Source organism: Anomaloglossus baeobatrachus, chromosome 1 (genome assembly GCF_048569485.1).
Source record: "Anomaloglossus baeobatrachus isolate aAnoBae1 chromosome 1, aAnoBae1.hap1, whole genome shotgun sequence".
NCBI classification, from domain to species: Eukaryota; Metazoa; Chordata; class Amphibia; order Anura; family Aromobatidae; genus Anomaloglossus; species Anomaloglossus baeobatrachus.
The window spans coordinates 157,597,214-157,620,480 of record NC_134353.1 but is presented as its reverse complement, the minus strand read 5'-3'; the positions used below and the strand labels follow the sequence as shown (position 1 = coordinate 157,620,480).

General features: G+C 40.7%; 1 protein-coding gene across 20 annotated transcripts in view; it reads left to right on the top strand.

Annotated features, from left to right (window-relative positions):
• TENM3 (teneurin transmembrane protein 3) overlaps positions 1 to 23,267 on the top strand; it is a 1,857,795-nt gene that overhangs the window by 1,453,229 nt on the left and 381,299 nt on the right. For all 20 annotated transcript variants that reach the window (XM_075347175.1, XM_075347169.1, XM_075347170.1 and 17 more), the window contains one exon: positions 6,780 to 7,018. In XM_075347175.1, coding sequence (XP_075203290.1) covers positions 6,780 to 7,018 — 239 coding nt within the window. The remainder of the gene's footprint in view (positions 1 to 6,779; positions 7,019 to 23,267) is intronic.

Sequence of the window (23,267 nt, the reverse complement as noted above, 5' to 3'; positions counted from 1 at the left end):
TTATCCACATAAGCCGACACTGGGGTCCTGCACAGGCACACTTTGATCTGCCCTGAGCAGGGCAGACTAAAGTATTGTGGTGCGCCTGCGCAGGACCTCAATGCCGACTCGTGTGCATGACCTAGGATGCGTCAAGCACCCAGACTTCAAAAGAAGAGGACAAAGATGGCCAAAAGAGGAGGTGCCGATACCAAAGATACCCATCTAACCAGTCTGTACCGCACTGCCCCTTAGGTGAGTATTATAAAGAGATTTTTACGTTCTAGACAGCTTATAGTAACCAAATCTTGTGACAGATTCCCTTTAAGGAAACAACACATGTGCATAGCCACAATGAGCAGACCTTGACTTTATCTTTTGTATTGAAATTTCTAATGAGCCTGTGCAAAGGTCATTGATAAGCTGATGTATGTAAAGCGCTGTGAAATTAATGAGACTATATATGTTCATAAATATTATTATGTTATTATTGTGAAGGGAGGTGGAGCAGGGAAGCTGTGACATCACCTATCGTGAATGGTGAATTCTGTGTTATCAGCTGTGTAAAGAGGTGTTAACTGTCATTGTATTCCTACCTCTAATGGTAAGGATCCTCACTAAAAACTCTTCTTAAAAAGATGCAGCCATCAGGATTTTAATATATAAAGTAAAGCCAGTGCTATACTGGCTCTAGGATGCTGAATGTAAGCATAGCTTTTGTTCTGAGTTTGGAGGTTTTATTTCAGATATACTGTATGTGCAAGTAAAGTTACAGTAATGCACTGCTATTTGATTGACAGGTGCAACAGGAATGTAATATGTGGGTCGGCTTTTGCAATCTATTTCCGCCCCTATTTGCTGCTTGTTCTTGGTAGATGCTAGACTGTAAGCACTTTCCATATTCAAAATGCAGCAAATACAGTCGAGCATCTACCAAGGTCATACAGCAGACAGGGGCGTGAATAGATATGAAGACCAGACCGACATAATCCCACCCCTGTTCCACCTGTCAATCAAATATCAGTGCATTGCTGAAACTTTACTTGCACATATTTCTGAAATATAAAATTCAATCTCTGAACAAAAGGTATGCTTACATTCAGAATCCTAGCGCCCGTACAGCACTGGCTTTACTTTATATAGGAAAATCTTGATGGTGGTTCCCTTTAAAAGGACAGGAAGTATGAGTCTAAAGAATCCCCAGTGGCCACTGTGAGAATTGCAAGATTATTGCTTTATTTTTTCCTAAGAAAAATTGTAAAATGAAAAAAGAATTGGCAAAAAAAGTAACACAAAACTCTGATTTAAGCCTGTTTTAGGCAATAAGTCATTTTCTGATTATAGATCACAGGGTAGATGAGGAAAAATGGGTTTGATGCTGCGCTAAAAAACCACAAATCCAGGAGGTGCGATGAAATCCTTTCCTTTATTTGCACGAGTCAACGCGTTTCGAAGGCATAGCCGCCTTCTTCATCAGGACAAAAACAGAAGAAGAAAGAACAGCATCTGATGAACAGCATCTACCCTGTGATCTACATTTTTTCATCGGGGCTGCGGCTGACCACTATATGCACTTTCTGCCTAAATGCTCGCAAAGGAGTTGTGCCTGTCACAACTGAAACAGGTGAGTACCTGTCTCTTTACGTACATCCCCTTGTCTACCAGATAAGACCCTATTTTGCGCTTCTCTCCTCCACAGTTTTCCTGATTTTCTGATTATAGTTACATCTTAAAGAAAGGATCTATTCAATGCAGGAGTAAATATTAAGCTACTCGTTACAAAACCCTGGTGCTACTCAGCCGCTAAACCAGAGTTTTATAGACTGATTCATGTGCCGAAAATGATATTTTGGAGGGACATATAGAGGAAACCTTCATCCAGGAGCGTTCTGAGGGACACGATTGTCTGACAGATAAAGTCTGTCTTCTAATGTCTTTTTCAGCAGGATGTCAGGCTCACGAATACTTGTTCTGGTTGCGGAATAGTCGGACCTAAGAGTTTCCTTTAAACAAAGATATCTTAAAGATGTGCATCAAGACACCTTGTCTTGTCACGTGAAACAATTTTACTTGGAAAAAAACTAGAACATCCATTCTCAGACGTGTCTGTCCTTCCATCTAACAACATCGCCTGTCTTTGTAGATTTCAGGAGCTCAGGTGCATATATCACAATGCCGACATGGTATATTTCTCCTCCATATAATGATATCTGAACATACAGGGAACCATCACATGAAAGCGACATTGTACTGTAGCAGTCTTCAGCCCTGTCCATGGTGCTGAACATACCAGGCTGCATTGTAACAATGTAGCAGACCCTGCCCCATTGATTTATTTCATGTTTTTCCATAGATTAAAAGCACATTACAGTGTCACCATTCCTGTACCAATGAGTCATTGTTCAGGCAGCATATAGGTACATAAAAAGAGAGCAGAATCCAGCACTCAGCACAGATTGCTGCTTTCATATAGAAAAAAGTGCTTCTTTAGCAAACGATAAGATTTACAAATAGCTTAGTTGTGCCACCCTAATGCATTAGGCACCCTTGTAAAGGTCGACGCTGAAAAGTGGCAAAGTGTGCATTTTTTATGTCCTGTGAAGAATTATACCGTGCAGTTTACATTTATGCTGTGGATTGGAACAGAAAATGGTTTATGCGGCACTGTAACTCGTAAGACACAATAACAAAGCTTTACATGGGATTGTTTGGCAGCTAAACTTATTGGAAAAAAAATGTATTGTTTAGGTAATGGCTTAAAGGGAACAAACCACCAGGATTTTACTATATAAAGTAAAGGCAGTGCCACACTGGCACTAGGATGCTGAATCCAGGCATACCAGTTGTAGAAAGATCCGATGCTTAGTTGCTGAAATATCTGTAATCAAAGTTCCAGATTGACGTGTGCAGTGGTGCGGGCCTTGATGCATATTCTTCCTCCAGTGTCTTGTATCTCCTGCCCCCTTTTCTTTATTTAAATATTGCACCAGGCCACCATCACTGCTGTTGGCAGCGCTTGCGCATTGTCACGGTAATAATGTCTTCATTATAAATGGCGCCGGAGTCCGCGCATGTGTGTACTTTGGCCTCTGGCGCCATTTTATTGAAGGCACTGCAGTGAAGACTATGAGCATGTGCGCAGATGTAAAAAAAAAAAATATGCGCATGCGCCTATGCCGTTCATAGTCTTTTTCATGGCACCATTATTTTTAAAGCTTCTTCCATAGATATATAGACTAGATTTAAGTATAAGTTGCAGTCATAAAGTAGATGTTTTAAAGTAATAAAAGAAAAAAAAATAGTCATAATATGAATAATAGGGTTTAATTATTTGAATATTGTTTTTAATAGTATTGAATTATCATTATTACACTAATGAGAAGTATATAATGCTACTCCCTTATAGTATCTTTAAGAATGATCTATTGCATAAAATTCTCATATTTTGGATATTGAGCTTGGTTATTAATGGAGAATAGGAAAGGAAGGTCACCAGTAAAATATCTCAGGGACGGAGCTGTGACCCTCTGTATTTTATATGTAAATGAGTGATTTCACAAATGGTTTGTTATGGACACTGCACCTTGACGCGGAGGAGATAAACATCTGTAACCCTGCTGATGTCCCGGGAAGGAGATGAGCAAAATGATTAATGCTTTAGGTAAATTAGAGAAGTGGGCAGGGATATGGTGGATAACAATGTTGCCAATAATTGCAAAATAATGCATCTGGGACAAAAAATGTATTCAAAGGATGAATGCATGATTAATGGCACGTTGTCGCCATCAGCCACAGAGACCCCTGGAATCATTATTTCAGATTATTAGAGGTAGGCAGGCAGTGTAACTGAGCATTTGTGAAGCCAGCGGGTGTTAGGTCATATTGGGGAGGAATTTGTATAAGAAGCTGAAAAAACCATGTAGAGAGATTATACTTCAGCTTCTATCTAACAGTAATGAGATTATAAATTGGGAGATTGTACTATTGTGTCGCCCGTACAGTATTATATATGTGCGCTATATGAATCAATATCCAGATCTCTGAAATAGCTGGAAGCTTAATCTGTAGATATATATATATATACACATATGTATATATATATATATATATATATGTGTGTGTGTGTATACACTCAGAATACAACGATTGATTGCAGTAATCAAACATTGTATAGTTATAATAATTTCTGGGCTGCACCTGACCTACCAATTTGGCTTCCAAGAGATATTTTTCGTGTACTGACCAGTTAGCTGACCATCAGAAGACATGGAATGGATTCTTTAGGATTTGAGTGATGAGAGGTGTGCTGAAAGATGTAGGCCCCAATTCATCCACACTGCCATTATTCAGCCTTGATGGTTTAGAGATTTGTAATAAATCAGTGGATTTGAAAAACTCCACAAATCTTACTCCACACCACCGCTCACCATGAGGTAGATGAGCGAGCACCGCTATACCCTGTCGCGCACCCTTCTTGCTCCTGTTCTAGCCATTTTGGCCAAAAAAGGCATAAAAATAATAACATAGGCGTGAAAATGTTAAAAGTTGCAATTTTGTTCTTCAACTCTGTATTGCGCCAAAATATTGTGATTTTTCAAAGTGTTCTATGACAGAAGTCTGGTGTAAGCACTTTGCTTAATCCGAACTATCACTGGCCGCCTTATTGAACGTACAGATACCGGGAAGACATGAACTCCTATCCTCCCTGCAGTCATAGGTGAGTTACAGTCACTCACTATAGTTTGAGCAGTGGCTGTGATCACTCCCCGACACATTGATTGAAAGCACACTAAGCACACATACACTGCAGAGTGAGCTGTCAGTCAAAGTACCAGTGAGTAATCACACCCAACTCTCACAATATGGTAAGTGATGACCATATCTACTCCGTGCACGTCTCTGACTGAAAGCTGGCTGCTGCAGGGAGGATATATTTCCTCCTGGTAGTTGTACATTTAATAAAATGTCAACATTATTATGCTAACATGTTTCCCGAAAATAAGACCTATCTCGAAATAAGCCGTGGCAGGATTTTTCGTCATAAATCTAACCCTACTCCAAAAATAAGCCCTGGTTGCGGATCATCTTACTAATAGTATTCTGAAATAGGTCTTGGAAATCCCATTCAGAAAATGAAACTTTTATTGATGTGCATTGCTGTAAGACCTGGAAGTTTATAGTCACATATATAGTTAATGTAATGAGTGCCTACCCCTCTGCCGATGTCAATGATTGGAACTTGTGTTAATAAAAAATGAATATTGACCTCCGTCCCTCGTCCACCCCTGTACGCGGCATCAGTGATTCATTCAGGCGGTCATTTTACTGGCTGAGGATCAGGGTGAGCTGAGGAAGGGGTGAATATTCGATTTTTCATTAAGACAAGTTTCAATCGCTGACACCGGCAAAGGGGTGGGCAGGATTATGGAAGGGGGAAGGGTGAATATTCATTTTTAATTAACACGCAACCCAATCACTGACACCAATATAAATAAAAGACATCCCCCAAAAATAAGCCCTAGCACATCTTTTGGAGCCAAAAATGACATATGACACTGTCTTATTTTTGGGGAAACACGGTATTTACCTGTAAATTAGCCCTATATCTGTGGGTAAATGGTGTTTCTGTACATGAAAGGTTCCCTTTAAACTGTAATGGTAAAATGAATTCTGTGCTCAGATTGGTTGATACAGATAAAAAAGACAGATTATACAATGTTTTTTTTTCTCCCACAAGCTGTGCCTAAAGGGGAACATAGATCTAAAGTACAGCAGCTAAAAAAAATCTTCATAAGCTTTATTTTTGTATGAATCTGACAATAAATCAGAGATCATTTGAGATAAATAATGAAAATAAATGATTGCTCCATATGAAATCCTGCATAAGATCACGAGGGCCACTTGCTGGGGTGATACATATGGAAGTTTAGGCTCCATTCTCTAGTAAAGGCCCTGTTACACACAGAGATAAATCTGTGGCAGATCTGTGGCAGATCTGTGGCAGATCTGTGGCAGATCTGTGGCAGATCTGTGGCAGATCTGTGGTTGCAGTGAAATTGTGGACAATCAGTGCCAGGTTTGTGGCTGTGTACAAATGGAATAATATGTCCATGATTTCACTGCAACCACAGATCTGCCAAAGATTTATCTCTGTGTGTGATGGGGCCTTTAGTCTTATTTCACTCTAGTACAACCTAACAACATTTTTTTTTTAGTTTTGGTGTGCTGTATAAGGTCCTTTTCACACTGCGTTGTTACTTACGTTCACTGGTCCAGTTGGGACATCCGTCCGAACCGCCCCTCCCCCACCCGGCAAACCGTGTTTCAGACGCATGCGCCGACAGGGCCATAGACTATAATGGAGCAGACTCAGTTAGCGTGTGCTCTGTCTTGTACCATTTTTGCACATATTCGTAGATGTTCTGGTGTCCGCATGCAGAAAACGTATATGTGCAAAAATGGGTGCAAGACAGAGCACATGCTAACTGAGTCTGCTTCATTATAGTCAATGGTCCTGTCGGCGCATGTGTCCAAAACACGTTTTGCGGGGTGGGGGAGGGGCAATTCGGACAGCTGCCCTAACGGGACCACTGAACGTAAGTAACAACGAAGTGTGAAAGTAGCCTAAGCCTCTCTTTTCTATTTTGTTTGAAGGTGAATGTGATCTTATTCATTCAAGAGTTCCTATTGTAAAAAAGTAGATGACAAATTGTTTTATGCGTTTTATGTATCATAGAGATTTTGAAATAAATGGTATATGGTGATATTGAATAAAGATCTTCTCCCTTGTTTCTTTACAGGCATTTTCTATTCAAAACAGGAACAGGGACAACCCCACTGTTTAGCACTGCTACACCCGGATACACAATGGCCTCTGGCACAGTTTATACTCCTCCCACCAGACCACTTCCTCGGAACACCTTGTCAAGAAGTGCTTTTAAATTCAAGAAGTCCTCAAAGTACTGTAGTTGGAAATGTACTGCACTCTGTGCCGTAGGGGTATCGGTACTACTGGCAATACTACTCTCCTATTTCATAGGTAAGATATGAGATTTTTACTATCTAATCCTTTAATAAATATGCAAGAACATCTTGTGAGGTCGTAAGCCACCGTAGGTGAAACAGGACTTATTAATCCCGTCAGAAAAAGACAAAATGATTTACATGTTCAAAGTGCTGTTATTTTAGGATCAAGTTAATATTTAATTTAGAGTTAATTAAAAAGGACAGAGTCTTTCATTTATTGTATTCTGACTGCTGTGGCTGCACAGAAATAAAATTATTTTATTCAATAGTCATTCAGAAGAAAATCCGATCTGTAATTTTCTTTTACTGCAATAAGCAGGGTATTTTTGGTTGGCCTAGCTCATTTTTCTATAGATTTAATGAGTAAAGTAATGGGAAATGCTATCACTATATGATCAGTGGGGGCCCCTCTGAATGAGAAAAAGTAATAGGCTATGCTATCACTATATGATCAGAGGGGCCCATGCAAATACGTAAAGTAATGGGCTATGTTATCACTATATGATCAGAGGGGCCCCTGCAAATGAGTAAAGTAATGGGCTATGCTATCACTATATGATCAGTGGGGCCCCTGTAAATGAGTAAAGTAATGGATATGCTACCACTATATGATCATTGGGGGCCCCTCTAAATGAGAACAAGTAATAGGCTATGCTATCACTATATGATCAGAGGGGCCCCTGCAAATGAGTAAAGTAATAGGCTATGCTATCACTATATGATCAGTGGGGGCCCCTGAAAATTAGTAAGGTAATGGATATGCTATCACTATATGATCAGTGGGGGCCCCTGAAAATTAGTAGGTAATGGATATGCTATCACTATATGATCAGTGGGGACTGCTGCAAATGAGTAAAGTAATGGGCTATGCTATCACTATATGATCAGTGGGGGCCCCTGAAAATTAGTAAGGTAATGGATATGCTATCACTATATGATCAGTGGTGGCCCCTCCAAATGAGTAAAGTAATGGGATATGCTATCACTACATAATCAGTGGGAACCCTGCAAATGACTAAAGATATGCTATCAATATATGATCAGTGAGGGCTCCTGCAAATTAGTAAAGTAATAAGATATGCTGCAATTATATGATCAGTGGGGGCCGATCTGTGGGGCCTCTACTGGTTCACAGGATGATTGATTCAGCGCTTCATTCCCATCACTGCTTTCCATTTTAAACTGATGTTATTATCAGGAATGAAAATCACATCTACTATAACAAATCCAATTTCAAATGGATCCCAACCATCCTGACAGATTCCATTGACTTATAATGGGGTCCATTGGGGATTAATGGATTTGTGAGAGTAAAAGTCGTACTGTAAACTAAGGGGCATTTTGCACACTACAACATTGCAGGTGTGATGTCGGTGGGGTCAAATTGAAATTAAAGTGACGCACATCCGGCGTCACAGGCGATATCGTAGTGTGTAAAGCCTTTTTGATACGATTAACAAGTGCAAAAGCGTCGTAATCGTATCATCGGTGTAGCGTCGGCCATTTCCATAATTTCGGATGGACTGATGTTACGATGTTGTTCCTCGTTCCTGCGACAGCACACATCGCTGTGTATGAAGCCGCAGGAGCGAGGAACATCTTTTACCTGCGTCCTGCGGCTCACACCAGCTATGCGGAAGGAAGGGGGTGGGCGGGATGTTTACGTCCCGCTCATCTGCGCCCCTCCGCTTCGATTGGCCGCCTACTGTGTGATGTCGCTATGACGCCGCACGACCCGCACCCTTAATAAGGAGGCGGGTCGCCGGCCAGAGCAACGTTGCAGGGCAGGTGAGTGCTGTTGTGAATGTTAGTTATGTTTTGGCTGCTGGGAGGCTCCCTCTGGTGGCCAGGAATGGTTTGGACTTGGACCAGGTGTGTTGTGCAGTGGGTGTTTCCTTTGCTAACTCTCTGCTTATTTAAGTCCTGGTCTGATTGCAGGCTGTTGCCGGATGTCAGTTGTTCTTTGTATCTCCAGCCCTCTTAATCCTGCTTTACACCACATCTACTCCAGATAAGTGCTTGCTCTTTATTTATTGTCTGGTTCTTTTGCTTATCTGGGTTTGTCATTTGTTGTGGTTGGTTTCAGTTTATTTCCTTCCAGGGATTTTCCCCCTCAGTGGATTGTTGAGGAACTCCCTGCAGTTCTGTGTGGAGTTTAGCTCCTTTGGGTCCATGTGTTTGTGGCTTGTTGAATTAGTTATAATTCTTGTTTTCTGTTCATTGGTATGACAAGGGCACCTGGTATAGGACGGAGTTCAGATTGAGCGATCTGAGGGCCTTTTTGTACTATCAGGAAGTTGGTATTTTGCAGGGTTTTTCTCTGGTCACCATCAGTCCCTTTCCTGTCCTTTCCTATTTTAGTCAGCGGGGGCCTCACCTTTTGCTAATCCTGTCATCTACCTGTGTATTGTGTTTTTCCTATATCACCGCAGTCTTTGAATGTGGGGGGCTAGCTAATCTTGTCTATTTTCTGAGGCAGAGAGTTATTCATCTTTCCTACCTTTAGGATAGTTAGTTCTCCGGCTGGGTTCGCGGTGCACAGGATGTTAGTTCACCCCTCGGCTACTTCTAGTTGTGATGGTTAGTAAAGGGATGGCGGCCAGATTAGTTCCCAATGCTCTTGTCACCTTTTGCCAATGATTTGTGGTGGTCTTCCATGGTTCCGGATCATAACAGAGTGCATGTGAAGCTGCCGTAGCGATAATGTTCGCTACGGCAGCTATCACAAGATATCACTGCTGCGACAGGGGCGGGGACTATTGCGCACGGCATTGCAGCATTGGCTTGCGATGTCGTAGTGTGCAAAGTGCCCCTTAGGCGAGATCCACACAGGATAGTAAAGGGGATCATCGGCAATGATTCCTGCAATTCTGAAATCTGTAGAATAGATGCTCCCCAGATTAATGATCATTCTTGGGTTCCTTGTTTTTTACTTTTTGCACATGTGACATTTGTAAAAAATTGAAATAGAGAAACTGCAACTCATGAGCAAATTTGCTGCAAACAATTTTGCAACAGAAAATTTGTTTAATTTATCTAAATATATTTATTTGGTGCCAAGTGCTTGTAAATAATGATGGAACAAATCTGCCGCATGGAAACATGCATTTAGACATACATTCTTTTATGCAATAAATTTTATAAATTAGATGATATGGCAGGGATTTTTTTACTTTTTAGCTGAAACAAGGGTTTAAACTTAAAAATAAAAAACCTACAATATTTTTCTTGGAAGTGGACACAGAAAAGGGCCCCTATGTAAGATCAGTATATATGGGCCCATGGCAGTCTCCTAATAATGCATGATTCCACCTACATTGGAGCCTTTGTGCTGCTATACAGGTTCCCATAGGTATGTCCACTCCTGTATATCACACTGCCATAATGCTGAATAACTGGAGCTGTATGGAAGTCCTGGTATGAGCATTTCCAACTTTCCTCAACACAGATATGACTAATAATTGGCTAAATAGAGTTAATAATAGTGATGGGCGAATAGTAACTATTTGTGTTCGGATAATATATATATATAGTACCGAATATTATTCAACTATGTGTCATGGCAAGAAAAATGCCCGAGATCCCCATTGACTTGCATTGGGTTCTTTATTCGTGATGAATACCGGAATATTACTTTGGGATTTGTTACGAATAATCTGAACATGAATAGTTACTATTCGCCCATAATTAATAATAATTTTATTCATTTATATAGCGCTATTAATTCCACAGCGCTTTACATACACCCATCTCTAGTTATTATCTATTGACAGAAATGAAAAAGTAACAGGGATTTATATATTTACATTTTAGAGGGGGTTTTTTAGACAGAAAAGTGTATTAACTTTTTAATGTATTTTTCATTTGGTTTATTGTAATCATCCCTATATATCTGTGCGGTCTTGAAAGCTGTAGTAATACAACAGGGTTACGTCCTATTCCACACCAGAAATGCTCATTTCTATCCCTAAAGAATGAGATATCAGCAATGTATGTTTTGCTCCTTTCTTGGCTAGCAGCATTTATCATATGCGTATACAAGATGCCATTTCTCACATACGCAATTTATTTTTTTAATATCTCTGGATAGAGCAGCCGGGCTCTGGAACAAGACTACTGAGGCAAAAGGAAAAACCTTTTTTTTTTCCTAGCTGTCTTAAGCAAGCCGCCTACAGCTATCTTCCTCAAGCCCTTATCAGCCATGATTGAGTGCTCTTGTGCTTTCCAATAAAGTTTTGGGTTTGTTTAAGTCATTTCATACAAAGGTCATTTTTTATTTGGGATATATTTTAGGGTTTTTTTTATAAAAAGGTAGACCCTACTGAAAACAGTCCTGTATGGTTTTTATGCAATTTTTCTTTATTTAAAGTAGTTGTAAACTTGTAATTTCTATCCAGAATACTGGTAATGGTCTTTACTTGAATTGAAAGGTTGTGTGCTTTAAAACAAGCATTCTGAGTTTATAGAGGGCTGATTGTTATTTGGGTGCCTCATTTCCTAGCTACAACAGAGAATAGCTCCCACCATGTAAATTTTAATTTGTCCTGTGGGAGTGTTTGCAGGGAAATTGAGCACTTGCTGTTGTGCTCCATGTAGCAATGACCTGCTGTCACGGAAGTGTAGGGGTAACTGGAGCATGCGCTGTCCCATGTAACTGGACCATGCGCTCTTCCTTATCCCAGAGGTAGGCTTGATGGTAGCCAGGTCTGGACCACCTGCATGATCCTAACTCCTGTCCAAATCCTGAACAAACACCCCCCTCACCCACCCAAAGAAAGGACCGGGATCTGAGAAGCAAATCCCACAAATAACAGACTGGGGAAAACACAAAACACTGCAATCAGACACAGGGGAGAGAAAATATGAACCCAAGAGGAAATAAAACACAGGGAGGAAATAAACTAAAAACAGGAGTATTTCCACACCACACAGGAAAACACACAACAGATCTCCAGGCTCTGGATCACTACAATGGGACTGGTATCGCTGAAGCAATGCTTAACTATATTCGGCAAGGAGCAACCGGATCCAATACTTTATAAAGAGTGACGACTGCTGTGAGTGGTCAAAGCAGCCTTAGCTCCTAATAGCAGTTCACAAAGCCAGCAGGAATTAACTCCTGCTGGACTGGAGAGCAGTGAAGGTAATACAGCCGACGCCTGAGTCAGGCTAAGCAACTAAGAGTCCTCAGGTTGTATGTGAGAGTCTGTGGTGTGAATAGAGTTTGATGCCGCCATGACACCCAGCGATTCCAAAGCTGAGCACCGCATGACACCTGCATACTGCTGACACGCTTCAGTTCTGTGTGGACTCGGCATTCACGTGGCCCAGCTCTATAATGCCGAATTACTGTAAATGCAAGCTGATATTATACCAGCATAGGTTATCCAAAGGTAAACCTATACTTTAAGCTTATTAAAACTTTACAGGCTCCATATAGTTCCTGTAATATTGTAACCATCTCGAAATGTCCCTAGTGATGTTTGAATTATCTGCATTATTAGCGGCGTAATAAACTCCCCCTATTCTTCCATAAACCAGAAACTGCCAAGTTGCAGCTCATTTTATGTATTTACCAACTTTCTGCATTGTTCCTAACGACCAAACCATTCACATTAACTATTAAAATATAATCGCTTTTTTCCTATCTCCAGCTATCATTTACTGTAATTTAGGACTGTACGTTTGTATATAGAAATATTTTGTACTTACTGAAATTGAACCCTATTTTATGCTAAGTGCAAGGCATAACAAAATATTTACAATGCTTTAATGCGGTGCAGCATTAATATTTAATTGACAATGCAAATGGCTGTTGTGTCAGGCTTGGCGATAACAAAATATTTAATAAGAAGCTAAAGAAGTGGAAGTAAGAAAATGAGATTTAACTCCTACATGACCGGACTGCTCTTCTGTCTACGTCTAATTTAATAAACACACTCTGCGGTCTTAAAGGGTCGTCTGCTTACAAAGTTCAGTTTAGAACTCACGGTTAGATAATTCTGACTTGATAGAGAGGAGTTCCCCGGTCAGGATCCAAAATCTATTAGACGGATTGTAGTGCAGCTTCAAAGAAATCTACTTTGGAGAACCTGACAAACCCAAACATCTTATTTACTTTATTGGCTACTGTAAATGCATTATGCTGTGGGGGGAATGCAGGGAAGTTGGACACTTGCAGCTGGATTACCCGAAAGAGTATTTTTGAACATTAGTGGATATATTGAAATCATCCTCTTGCCTATGAGGCTTCTTACAAAGACACTCCTTTAAATCTTGTCATACAGTTTAGATAGTTGTTGGCTTAGCTATCATTTCACAGACGATTCACTTCCAACCCTTTCCCCACCCTTATATCTATTCATCCTGGCTTAGGATCCATGTATTCTTCATAAGTAGTGATGGGCGGACTTTCAGATATCAAGGATCGGCAGGACTAACAGGAGTAGAAAAAAAAATTGCCCCAGACTGCAATTGATCAGTCATTATTATTGATGGGCGGACTCACAGATATCCAGGATCGGCAGGACTAACTGGATTAAAAAAGAAAATCGGTTCCAGCCCGTAATTGATCCCAGATATCTGGAGGTATCAGTCTATGGGGACCAGAATCCAGCACGTAAAAATGGTGGTGTAAGGGATAGGGGGATTAGAGCAAGCACGCTATACTTGCCAAGTCTCCTGCGCAGCTGTAACTGCTTCCAGGCCTCTCATTTTTCTTCCAGAGCTGCTCATTTACCTTAATGCATATTCACTGTTTTCCCCGCCCACTGGCAGTCCTGGCATCTGGGATTGATTGTAGTCAAACAGCGCCCCCCGGCCTGTGTGACAGCGTCTGACTGCTCGCGATCACAGACACCAGGAATGCCAGTGTGCGGTGAAGCTGTGAATATGGATGAGCAATAGTGAGTGGCCCGGAAGCAGTTACAGCCACGCCGGAGACTCTAAGTTTAGTGCGCTTGCTCTATTTTAATTTTTCCTTTTTTTTTTATTTCCCGAGTTGGCAGACTCCAATCATTAGCTTGAATTCCCTGAGAACTCTGGGACCGCCACCCAAATACTTTTTAAACCGCGAAGATCCAGACTTTTACAGTCCGGGCATGCCCATCACTATTCATAAGTAAAGTGGAGTAAGCTGCTGTCAATTTATTTTTTGTGACAGATTTTCTTCAGTGAGAAGAAAAAGGATCAGGCATGTTGAAATCAAACTAATACTGCGATAGTGAGCCCTCTTCTACATAGAATCTGCTGAGATGCTATGTAGATAGCCGAGGGAGGAGGGGGCGGAAGTCTGTCTCTAGCTCTTCCTTTTGCTTCTAGCTTCTCTCTCCTCCCATTGTCATAGAATCAGCTCAGTAACAGCCGCCATCTCCTATCTCAGTAATGGGAAAGTCTTCACTGAATACCGATTGATCAGTTCTGGCAGAGAAAGAAGCAGATTTGTCTGATAAGATATAATACATAGTTCCTTAAGGGTGCTTTACACGCTGCGACATCGCTAGCTATTGTTAGCGATGTCGAGCACGATAGCACCTGCCCCCGTCGTTTGTGCGACATTTGGTGCTTGCTGCTGTAGCAAACTTTATCGCTACGGCAGCGTCACACGCACATACCTTGTCAACGACGTCGCTGTGACCGCCGAACAATCCCTCCCTCAAGGGGGAGGTGCGTTCGGCGTCATAGCGACATCACTGCGGCGTCACTAAGCGGCCGTCCAGTAGAAGTGGAGGGGTGGAGATGAGCGTGACGTAACATCCCGCCCACCTCCTTCCGCATTGCCGGTGGATGCAGGTAAGAAGATGTTCGTCGCTCCTGTGGTGTCAGACATAGCGATGTGTGATGCCGTAGGAGCGACGAACAACATCGCACCTGTGGCAGCAGCGATATTAAGAAAAGGAGCGTCATGTCAACGATCACCGTTTTTGAACGATTTTGCGATCGTTGATTGTCGCTCCTTGGTGTCACACGCTGTGATGTCGCTACCCGTGCCGGATGTGCGTCACTAACAACGTGACCCCGACGCTATATCGGTAGCGATGTTGCAGCGTGTAAAGCACCCTTTATTTTTATGTTTACTAATGATTTATGAAATAAAAATTAAAACAATGGTTACTCTTTAAGAGCGCGGTGAGGGACATACGACACTGATTGGAGAGAAGGGATTGCTCTAGTATGTGGGGTGGTGGGATTTGTGTGGCAGAGCTGCTTTTTTGCCTCAGTCTGGCCCTGCATAGTGTCCATCACCTAGGATCCAGGACATCTTCATGGGCATCGATGTAAGAAACTAGTAACTGCAGCACTGCCATATGGTGAGATCCTGTTCCAGGAGGAATGATGGGCACTGTGGGGAGTGGGGAGTGACTGCAGCTCCAGCCTCCTGTGATGTCACGTTTGTGACTCCTCTCAAAATGTTACAGGAAGTGCAATAAAAAACACATTTAGGAATTAGCTGGATAGGAAGAAGTATAGGGAATTGTGTAATAAAGATAATTACAAAAGTAGTTAGGGGGTAAAGATAGATAGAAAATACATTTTCAGTGCCGGACCAAGCCTTTAAGCTTCGATCCTTTGTAAAATCAAATCTGCATTATGCTACGACTGTGAGCACTGCTAGTCCTGCCATATCCTTTAATAATACATTTCAGTCATCATTTCCCTTTTTTTATGCCTGTCTTCAAAGGCTGTGTGCATAAAGTGTGTTTATATCGCATTTTTGATGTGTTTTTGAGTGCAGCTTTGTCACAAAACTGCAAGCAAATCCTTATGACAGAAAAGTCAATGTGAATCCTGAAGTGTACTGGAGATGTTGAGTATTTTCTCTTTGCAGACTTGGTGCAGAAAATAATTTGCAGTATGTCAATTCTTTCAGCTTTCTTGCAGCGTTTTTTCAGCCATTGACTTTAATTTGAAAAACACATGTAAACCCGTGGCAAAAACACATGTAAAAATTAATAAAAAAAGTGGCAAAAATGCATAAAAAGGTGACAAAAACGCATAAAAAATGCATAAAAAAGTAGCAAAAAAACCCTTAAAAAAGTTAGCAAAAACACATAAAAAATGTGGCTTGTATTTTCTGCCTTAGGCCATGAGCCCATGGGGAAAGTGTCCTGCGGATATATCTGCAGGACATTCCGCAGGAGCTCCCAGAAATCTGCAAAACAACTTTGTCTGAGTTGTGCTACGTTTTTGGTGTGGAGGTCCCGCGGATATGCTGTGGGCATTTTGCATTGAGGATACAGTACCATGACTTGGGCACGGCATCCTCAATGCAGAACAAATGCTGGAGCGATCGATGAGTTCATACCTGTATCACACATCAACTTGGTTTCTGGCCGGCTGCTGTAGTAGATGGGCGGGACCTGGACGAGCTCCGGCTATCACATGACTGGAGATCGGTCGGTCACATGACTGCAGCTCGTGCAGACCTGCCCACCTCTTGCAGCCCGCTCCTGGCTCCGTCCCGTTCTTCTACACTGAAGGAAGAGTCTCCGGTGTCTTCAATTAAGGCAGGTAAGTATAGAGATCGCGGAACAATCCGCAGGAATAATTAACATGCAGTTCTTTGCGGCTGTGAGAAATCCGCAGCATTTCCCGCAGGTGCAAATTACGCAGCATTGAAACAGCACTCCCCAAATCCCATAGGACAACATGGGGAGTGTCTGTACTTGCGCAAACCTGCGGATTTGTCTGGAAAATACAGAAAATCCGCAGGTTTTCCGCAGCAAAATCCGCATGAATTTTGTCCCGTGAGCACAGGGCCTTAGGATGCCTTATTTCAGTTCATATTGTACATATAAGTTTATGCAATCACAACAACAATAGATTCCCTTAATATATCATAAGTAAGGAAATCTCTGCTCTACGCAATGCCATATATTATTTTTTCCAGGATACTATATAGAGTTAGTTTTTTTTGTTTTACTGTATGACGAAAAGAAAAAGTCAATTGGTTAATAATCATGGTCCTTGGCATTCAAGATACTTGATAGACCCGCTCCTCAAAGTCCTGGATTTGAAATGTCAGAACTTCATTTAGAAGCGATTTTACTACCACTTCTTTATAGGGGCACGGAGGGCTGACTCCTCCTGTGTAACACCACATCATTATATTACCGGCAGTGCAGATTACAGCAGGGCTGGAGTGTAGAACAATTGTCTGCCAGGGATTTGTGTCTTTCAAAACTAAACATTATAGTTATTTGTATAAATAACTTATCTTTTGGTTATATAAGTATTGTTGTTTCTTTCTAGAAATGTTAGGCATTATTTGGGGATTTGCAATCCTCTGGTTGCCTGTCGTAATCTAAATCTTTGTATTGGATGTTCCATAAATGAGGATGTAGATTGACATATTGAAGTGTTCGCAGGACACTTGTTTATTCCAGTCTACAGCCTCGTAACAGTTTAGCTAAGAAGAAACGTCTTAGCGTCTGCACCTTGTAAAATATCCTTATCCTACTGTAAATAGGATTATGTGTTGCATGAACCTGTGGCAGAAGAAATATCTTCATGGTGTCACCGGGTCTGTCCGAGCCACAATCCACAACTGCTTTTTCTCAGACAGTGTCTTAGAGCGGAACATACTTTTCTTGCAGATAGTCAAAGTCAAAACACACTTTGTAATAGGAATACTCACATAAACACTCCATTGCAAAAAGCAGTATATGATTTGCAAGAAGGAAAGGATTTGGGCTGAGTGTGCTCTGCGTAGCGATGCTTCCGAGCACAGCCGATTATGGCATTCTCTGCCATTTTCAGCCATTTACAAAACCTATCCAAACAAGCTGTACCAGATATATCAAAGAAGGAAATCTATTTGCTTTTTATTTGATCATCCTTTCCTGACACATCTGGTTCAGTTCACCTCTGTTCTGCAGGCCTTTGGGAACAGGATTTTCCGTGTAAGTAGAATATGCAAACTGGGAAGTGAACAGAAAGAAGTAATAAAATCAATGCATCCATCTGTAGCGTAGATGCTGAACATGCAAATGGTGTTTAAGGTATACATGTACTCAAGAAGTGACACTGATGAAATATTGATACGTTATAAAATATTAGAGGTTTTGCTTTTTTATTCAATGTAATATCATGATTTTTACGAGATCACTCGGTATTGGATTTCATTACACATCGGTTTCTTCCCAAGAACTGAAAATGTTGTAATCTGTTGGTTTAAGATATATCGGTATATAATGTATCGGTTTAGAATGCATCAGTTTAGGATGTATCGGTTTAGGATGTATCGGTTTAGGATGTATCAGCTTGGGATGTATCGGCTTAAGGTGTAGGCTTATGATGTATCGGCCTAGGATGTATCAGCTTAGGGTGTATGGGCTTAGGGTGTATGGGCTTAGGATGTATGGGCTTAGGGTATATCAGCTTAGGGTGCAGGCTTAGGATGTATGGGCTTAGGGTGCATATACTTAGCTTGTATCAGCTTAGGATGTATGGGCTTAGGATGTGGGGGGTTAGGATGTATGGGCTTAGGATGTATGGGCTTAGGATGTATGGGCTTAGGATGTATGGGCTTAGGATGTATGGGCTTAGGATGTATGGGCTTAGGATATATGGGCTTAGGATGTATGGGCTTAGGGTGTATGACCTTAGGGTGTATGGGCTTAGGGTGTATGGGCTTAGGTGTATGGGCTTAGGATATATCAGTTTAGGATGTATCGGCTTGGGATGTATCAGCTTAGGGTGTAGGCTTATGATATATTGGCTTAGGGTGTAACAGCTTAGAATGTATCGACTTAGGGTGTATCGACTTTGGGTATATTGGCTTAGGATGCATTGGCTTAGGGTGCATTGGCTAGGGTGCATTGGCTTAGGGTGTATCGGCTTAGGGTGTGCCCAGATCCACACATAGGTGCTTTATGCTATTGACTAATGGTGATTTTGTGAATATTGAGCTGTAAATGCTTCCTGAGTTGCCGATCACCACTGGTACCATTAAAAATATCAAAAAACTGACCCGCACATCCTACAAATGTGAACAGGTGCTAACTGAAAAAACATAGTAACTATAAATGCATACAGTCGCACACTGAAAAAGCCAAAAATGTACAAGGGAAAATATGGCACTGCATTACTGCAAAAAAGAGATATTTAGTTTATGTATTGGCCAATGCATGTAAGCCCGGAGACCAACGGCAAGGTATATCTCTGTAATCCGGGAACCTAACTTAAATGCCACTATCTAGGTTAAAAACATCCGTATCTGGGGGGCAAAATGCCATTATTTGGATTACAAACCTCCATGTATGGGCAGCTAGGCTCCTGCTATAATGGTTATGAACACAGCCAGGTCTTAGGGCGGAGTGCTCAGTCAGAAAAAGACTCACTAGAAATATCAAAAAACTGACCCGCACACCCAACAAATGTGAACAGGTGCTAACTGAAAAAACATAGTAAGTATAAATGCATAGAGTCGCACACTGAAAGAGATATACCTTGCCGTTGGTTCCGGGCTTACATGCATTGGCCAATACATAAACTAAATATCTCTCTTTTGCAGTAATGCAGTGCCATATTTTGCCTTGTACATTTTTGGCTTTTTCAATATACACAACTGGTACCATGGCTGCTGGTTTGTGCAATAGTCTTCAGGCCATTTTCATAATTCTCCTGTTGCTATTTCCCAAGTATTGCAATGTCGATGATCCACACCCTCTTTTTCTGAATGATGGTTCATTCAGGTGTGTGTTTTGGGCCAATTTTTTTCCCACTTGTATACAAAAGTCCCATAATATTTTGACATGTTCATTTTCAACCACTTTTACAGCTCTGTGCTCCCACCAGTTCTCTGGAGTGTCAGCTGGTAAGTTTTGCAATGAATAATTTTTGCCATAGTATTATGTTACTGTTTCCAACTTATCAAGCTATTTTGAGGGTCATCAAATATCAGAAATTCCAAATAATTCAAATGACCCAAATTCTCATGAAACATTAAATTCTTTATTATTTTATTAAACAAACACACAAGAAAAAATATTAAAAAGATGGATAATGATATAAAAATATCCTGGGTTCAACAAGTGTTAATTTTTCTTTTTTTTAAATATCGTACATGATAAATTCACAGGTTCATAACACACTATTTTTTTAACAAATTTTTGTACATGTTTTTGTGAGGTTGGTCTCCTGTCAAAGTATTCAACCCCTAATCCGCCCGCATCGAGGTCTATATAATATATAATTTGTGATCTATAGGAAAGTGCTAGTGCATTAGCATACAGCTAAAAATAGATAAACAATTTAAGAGACCAAAGATACATGAGATGAATGAGGGGTTGAATAGTTTTGTTTAGGGGTAAAAATTATCTGCTTATTTCAGTGAATCTATATATAGTTATTATTTCTAAGGCAAGCCATAAAAAAACTGCATCAGAATTTTTTTTTTCTGTAAGCACTCACGTTGTCACATGAATTGCTGAAAAACTCTTTGTGAACAAATGCCCAATATACTTATGTATCTACTATATATTAAGAGTTAACAGAGCAAAGTTCAATCTGTTATATGATTAACAGGAATAGTATCACATCAGCATGTTACTAGGCAGGCCACATAACATCATAAACACTGATGTGATTAGAGCAATACTTCTCAAACAGGTATATTATTGTTTACCCCCCGCCCACCCTTCCCCCCCCACTCCAATTCCCCCTTCTCCATTCCTCCCCTTCATCCCTATTCTCCCACCTTGGGAAATTATATAATTTTATGTAATTTAGGATTGTGCAATGTGGCTGTGTAGGTGGTCTCTTGTCTTTAGGGTCACTATATAGATAATTTTTTTATATAAAAAATATATTTTTTTTATACACTTTTTATATACATTTTTTCACGTGTATTTGTAAATTTTGCATATTTTGCACATTTTTTTCTGTTTTTGTGTGTTTGTCCATGTCCAGCTAAATTTATTTTATTTTAATATTTTTTCTTGTGTGTTTGTTTAATAAAATAATAAAGAATTTAATGTTTCATGAGAATTTGGGTCATTTGAATTATTTGGAATTTATGTTACTGTTTGTAGTCCGTTTGTAGTCAGTTTATGCGATTTTTTTCAAGTAAACCAGGCACATAGTTTATTGTTTTTTCTGATTACTTGCAGTCTGTGTTGGCATTAGAAGACTTTATATACTTTCTTTTATGGCATGTCCTGTTCGTCTGCGGTTAGTTCAAAGTTCCATTTGTAAGACATAGCCATGTCTTTTCCTTGATAAACTTCCTCCTGATCTTTCCCAAAAATTGTCCTTGCAACAGGTTTTTTCAATTGTCCATTATTACTTTGATAGTATCTTTCTGGTTCGGTCTGCTTGACTCTCAATTAAGGCCACGTCTCACTAAGCAACATCGCTAGCAACATCGCTGCTGAGGCACAACTTTTGTGACGTAGCAGCGATGTCGCTATGTGTGACATCCAGCAACAACCCGGCCCCTGCTGTGAGGTCGCTGGTTGTTGCTGAATGTCCTGGACCATTTTTTAGTTGTTGCTCTCCCACTGTGAAGCACACATCGCTGTGTGTGACAGCGAGAGAGCAACAACTAAATGTGCAGTGAGCAGGGAGCCGGCTTCTGCGGACGCTGGTAACCAATGTAAATATCGGATAACCAAGAAGCCCTTTCCTTGGTTACCCGATATTTACCTTGGTTACCAGCGTCCGCCGCTCTCACGCTGTCAGTGCCGGCTCCCTGTTCCCTGCACACATAGCCAGACTACACATCAGGTAATTAACCCGATGTGTACTCTGGCTAGGTGTGCAGGGAGCCAGCGCTAAGTGGTGTGCGCTGGTAACCAAGGTAAATATCGGGTTGGTTACCCGATATTTTCCTTAGTTACCAAGCGCAGCATGCTTCCTCGCGGCGCTGCTGGCTAGGGGCTGGTCACTGGTTGCTGGTGAGATCTGCCTGTGTGACAGCTCACCAGCAACCCGTGTAGCGACGCTTCAGCGATCCCTGCCAGGTCAGGTTGCTGGTGGGATCAATGGAGCGTCGCTTAGTGTGACGGTACCTTTAGTCTCGGTTTCTCTCTTCAGTCAGTTTTTCACTTTGCTGTCCTTGAAATAGTCCACCATGCTTTTTTTTTCGACTGTCTGACTTTTAGTAGTCCTCTTCCACCATATTTTTTTGACAGGTACAGTCTATGGACATAACTATAAGGGTATACAGAATAGTCAGCTTTTTAATTTTTTGGTTCAGATTATTCAAATTAGTTCAGTCTACAATCCTTGCAGTGTATCTCACGATGGGTATTGCCCTGGTGTTTATGGGTTTGATTGTTTTCCACGTTTTAATGTAGTCTTTTGTATCCTTCTTAATAACCACAGAAGCACATTTCATTATTGTGTTATTATGACGCTTTTAATTTTTTTTTATAGAGAATTTGACAACCACTTTATAAATAAACTAGAAATGTATAGGTATATCACAGATACTGGATGTGTTCTTTGGATAGCTTAGTTCCCAATAAAAATTGTAGGACATTTGTCTTTCATTGTCATGGTTTTCCCTGAATAAACTTCACAATGTCATGGCTATACCATTGTCATGAGAAATGCTAAATCAATACAGGCCAATCTATTTTCCTGTGAGCCCTACAGATAGAAGTCGATACTTTGATACATGCTTTCTCTTTATTTTTAACACACCATTCAATTTCATGTCACTCCTGGCCAAGTCCCAAGTCCGTGTGGTCAAAGGCCCCGTGTCATAATCACATAGATATTATCATTCTATATCATTGTATATCATTGAATGGTTTTTGTATTTACCAATCTTTTAGAACTAACATCAATAGGACAGCTGTCCAGAAAATATTGTCTGTTGACATTAGCATAAAAAATATTAACTTTATTGGTTGTATTAATATTAAGTATTGCATTTACTGCTTTTGATAAGCAGAAAAGTCAGTTAATGGCAGCAATAAATTTCTATCATTCTGTTTCATATATATATATCTAATATATAAATCTAATATATAAAGCTCTGTGTGTGTGTGAGAGTGTGTGTGTGTGAGAGTGTGTGTGTGTGTGTGTGTGTGCGTGTGTGTCCGCTAAAGGAATCCGCACCGTCGCATTTACAATCACGAAATTTTGCACAGGCGCCTCATGTGACCCAGGGAGCGTCATAGACGTAACCCCATGCTTTACAGTTAAGTCTCTAAAATCCGGCCGCCATTAAACTGAATGGAGGTGGGAGCTTTAGGTTATTAATAGCAACTGTCAGTGGTTGTTATAGGAACAAAATAAACTGTTAGTTGAAG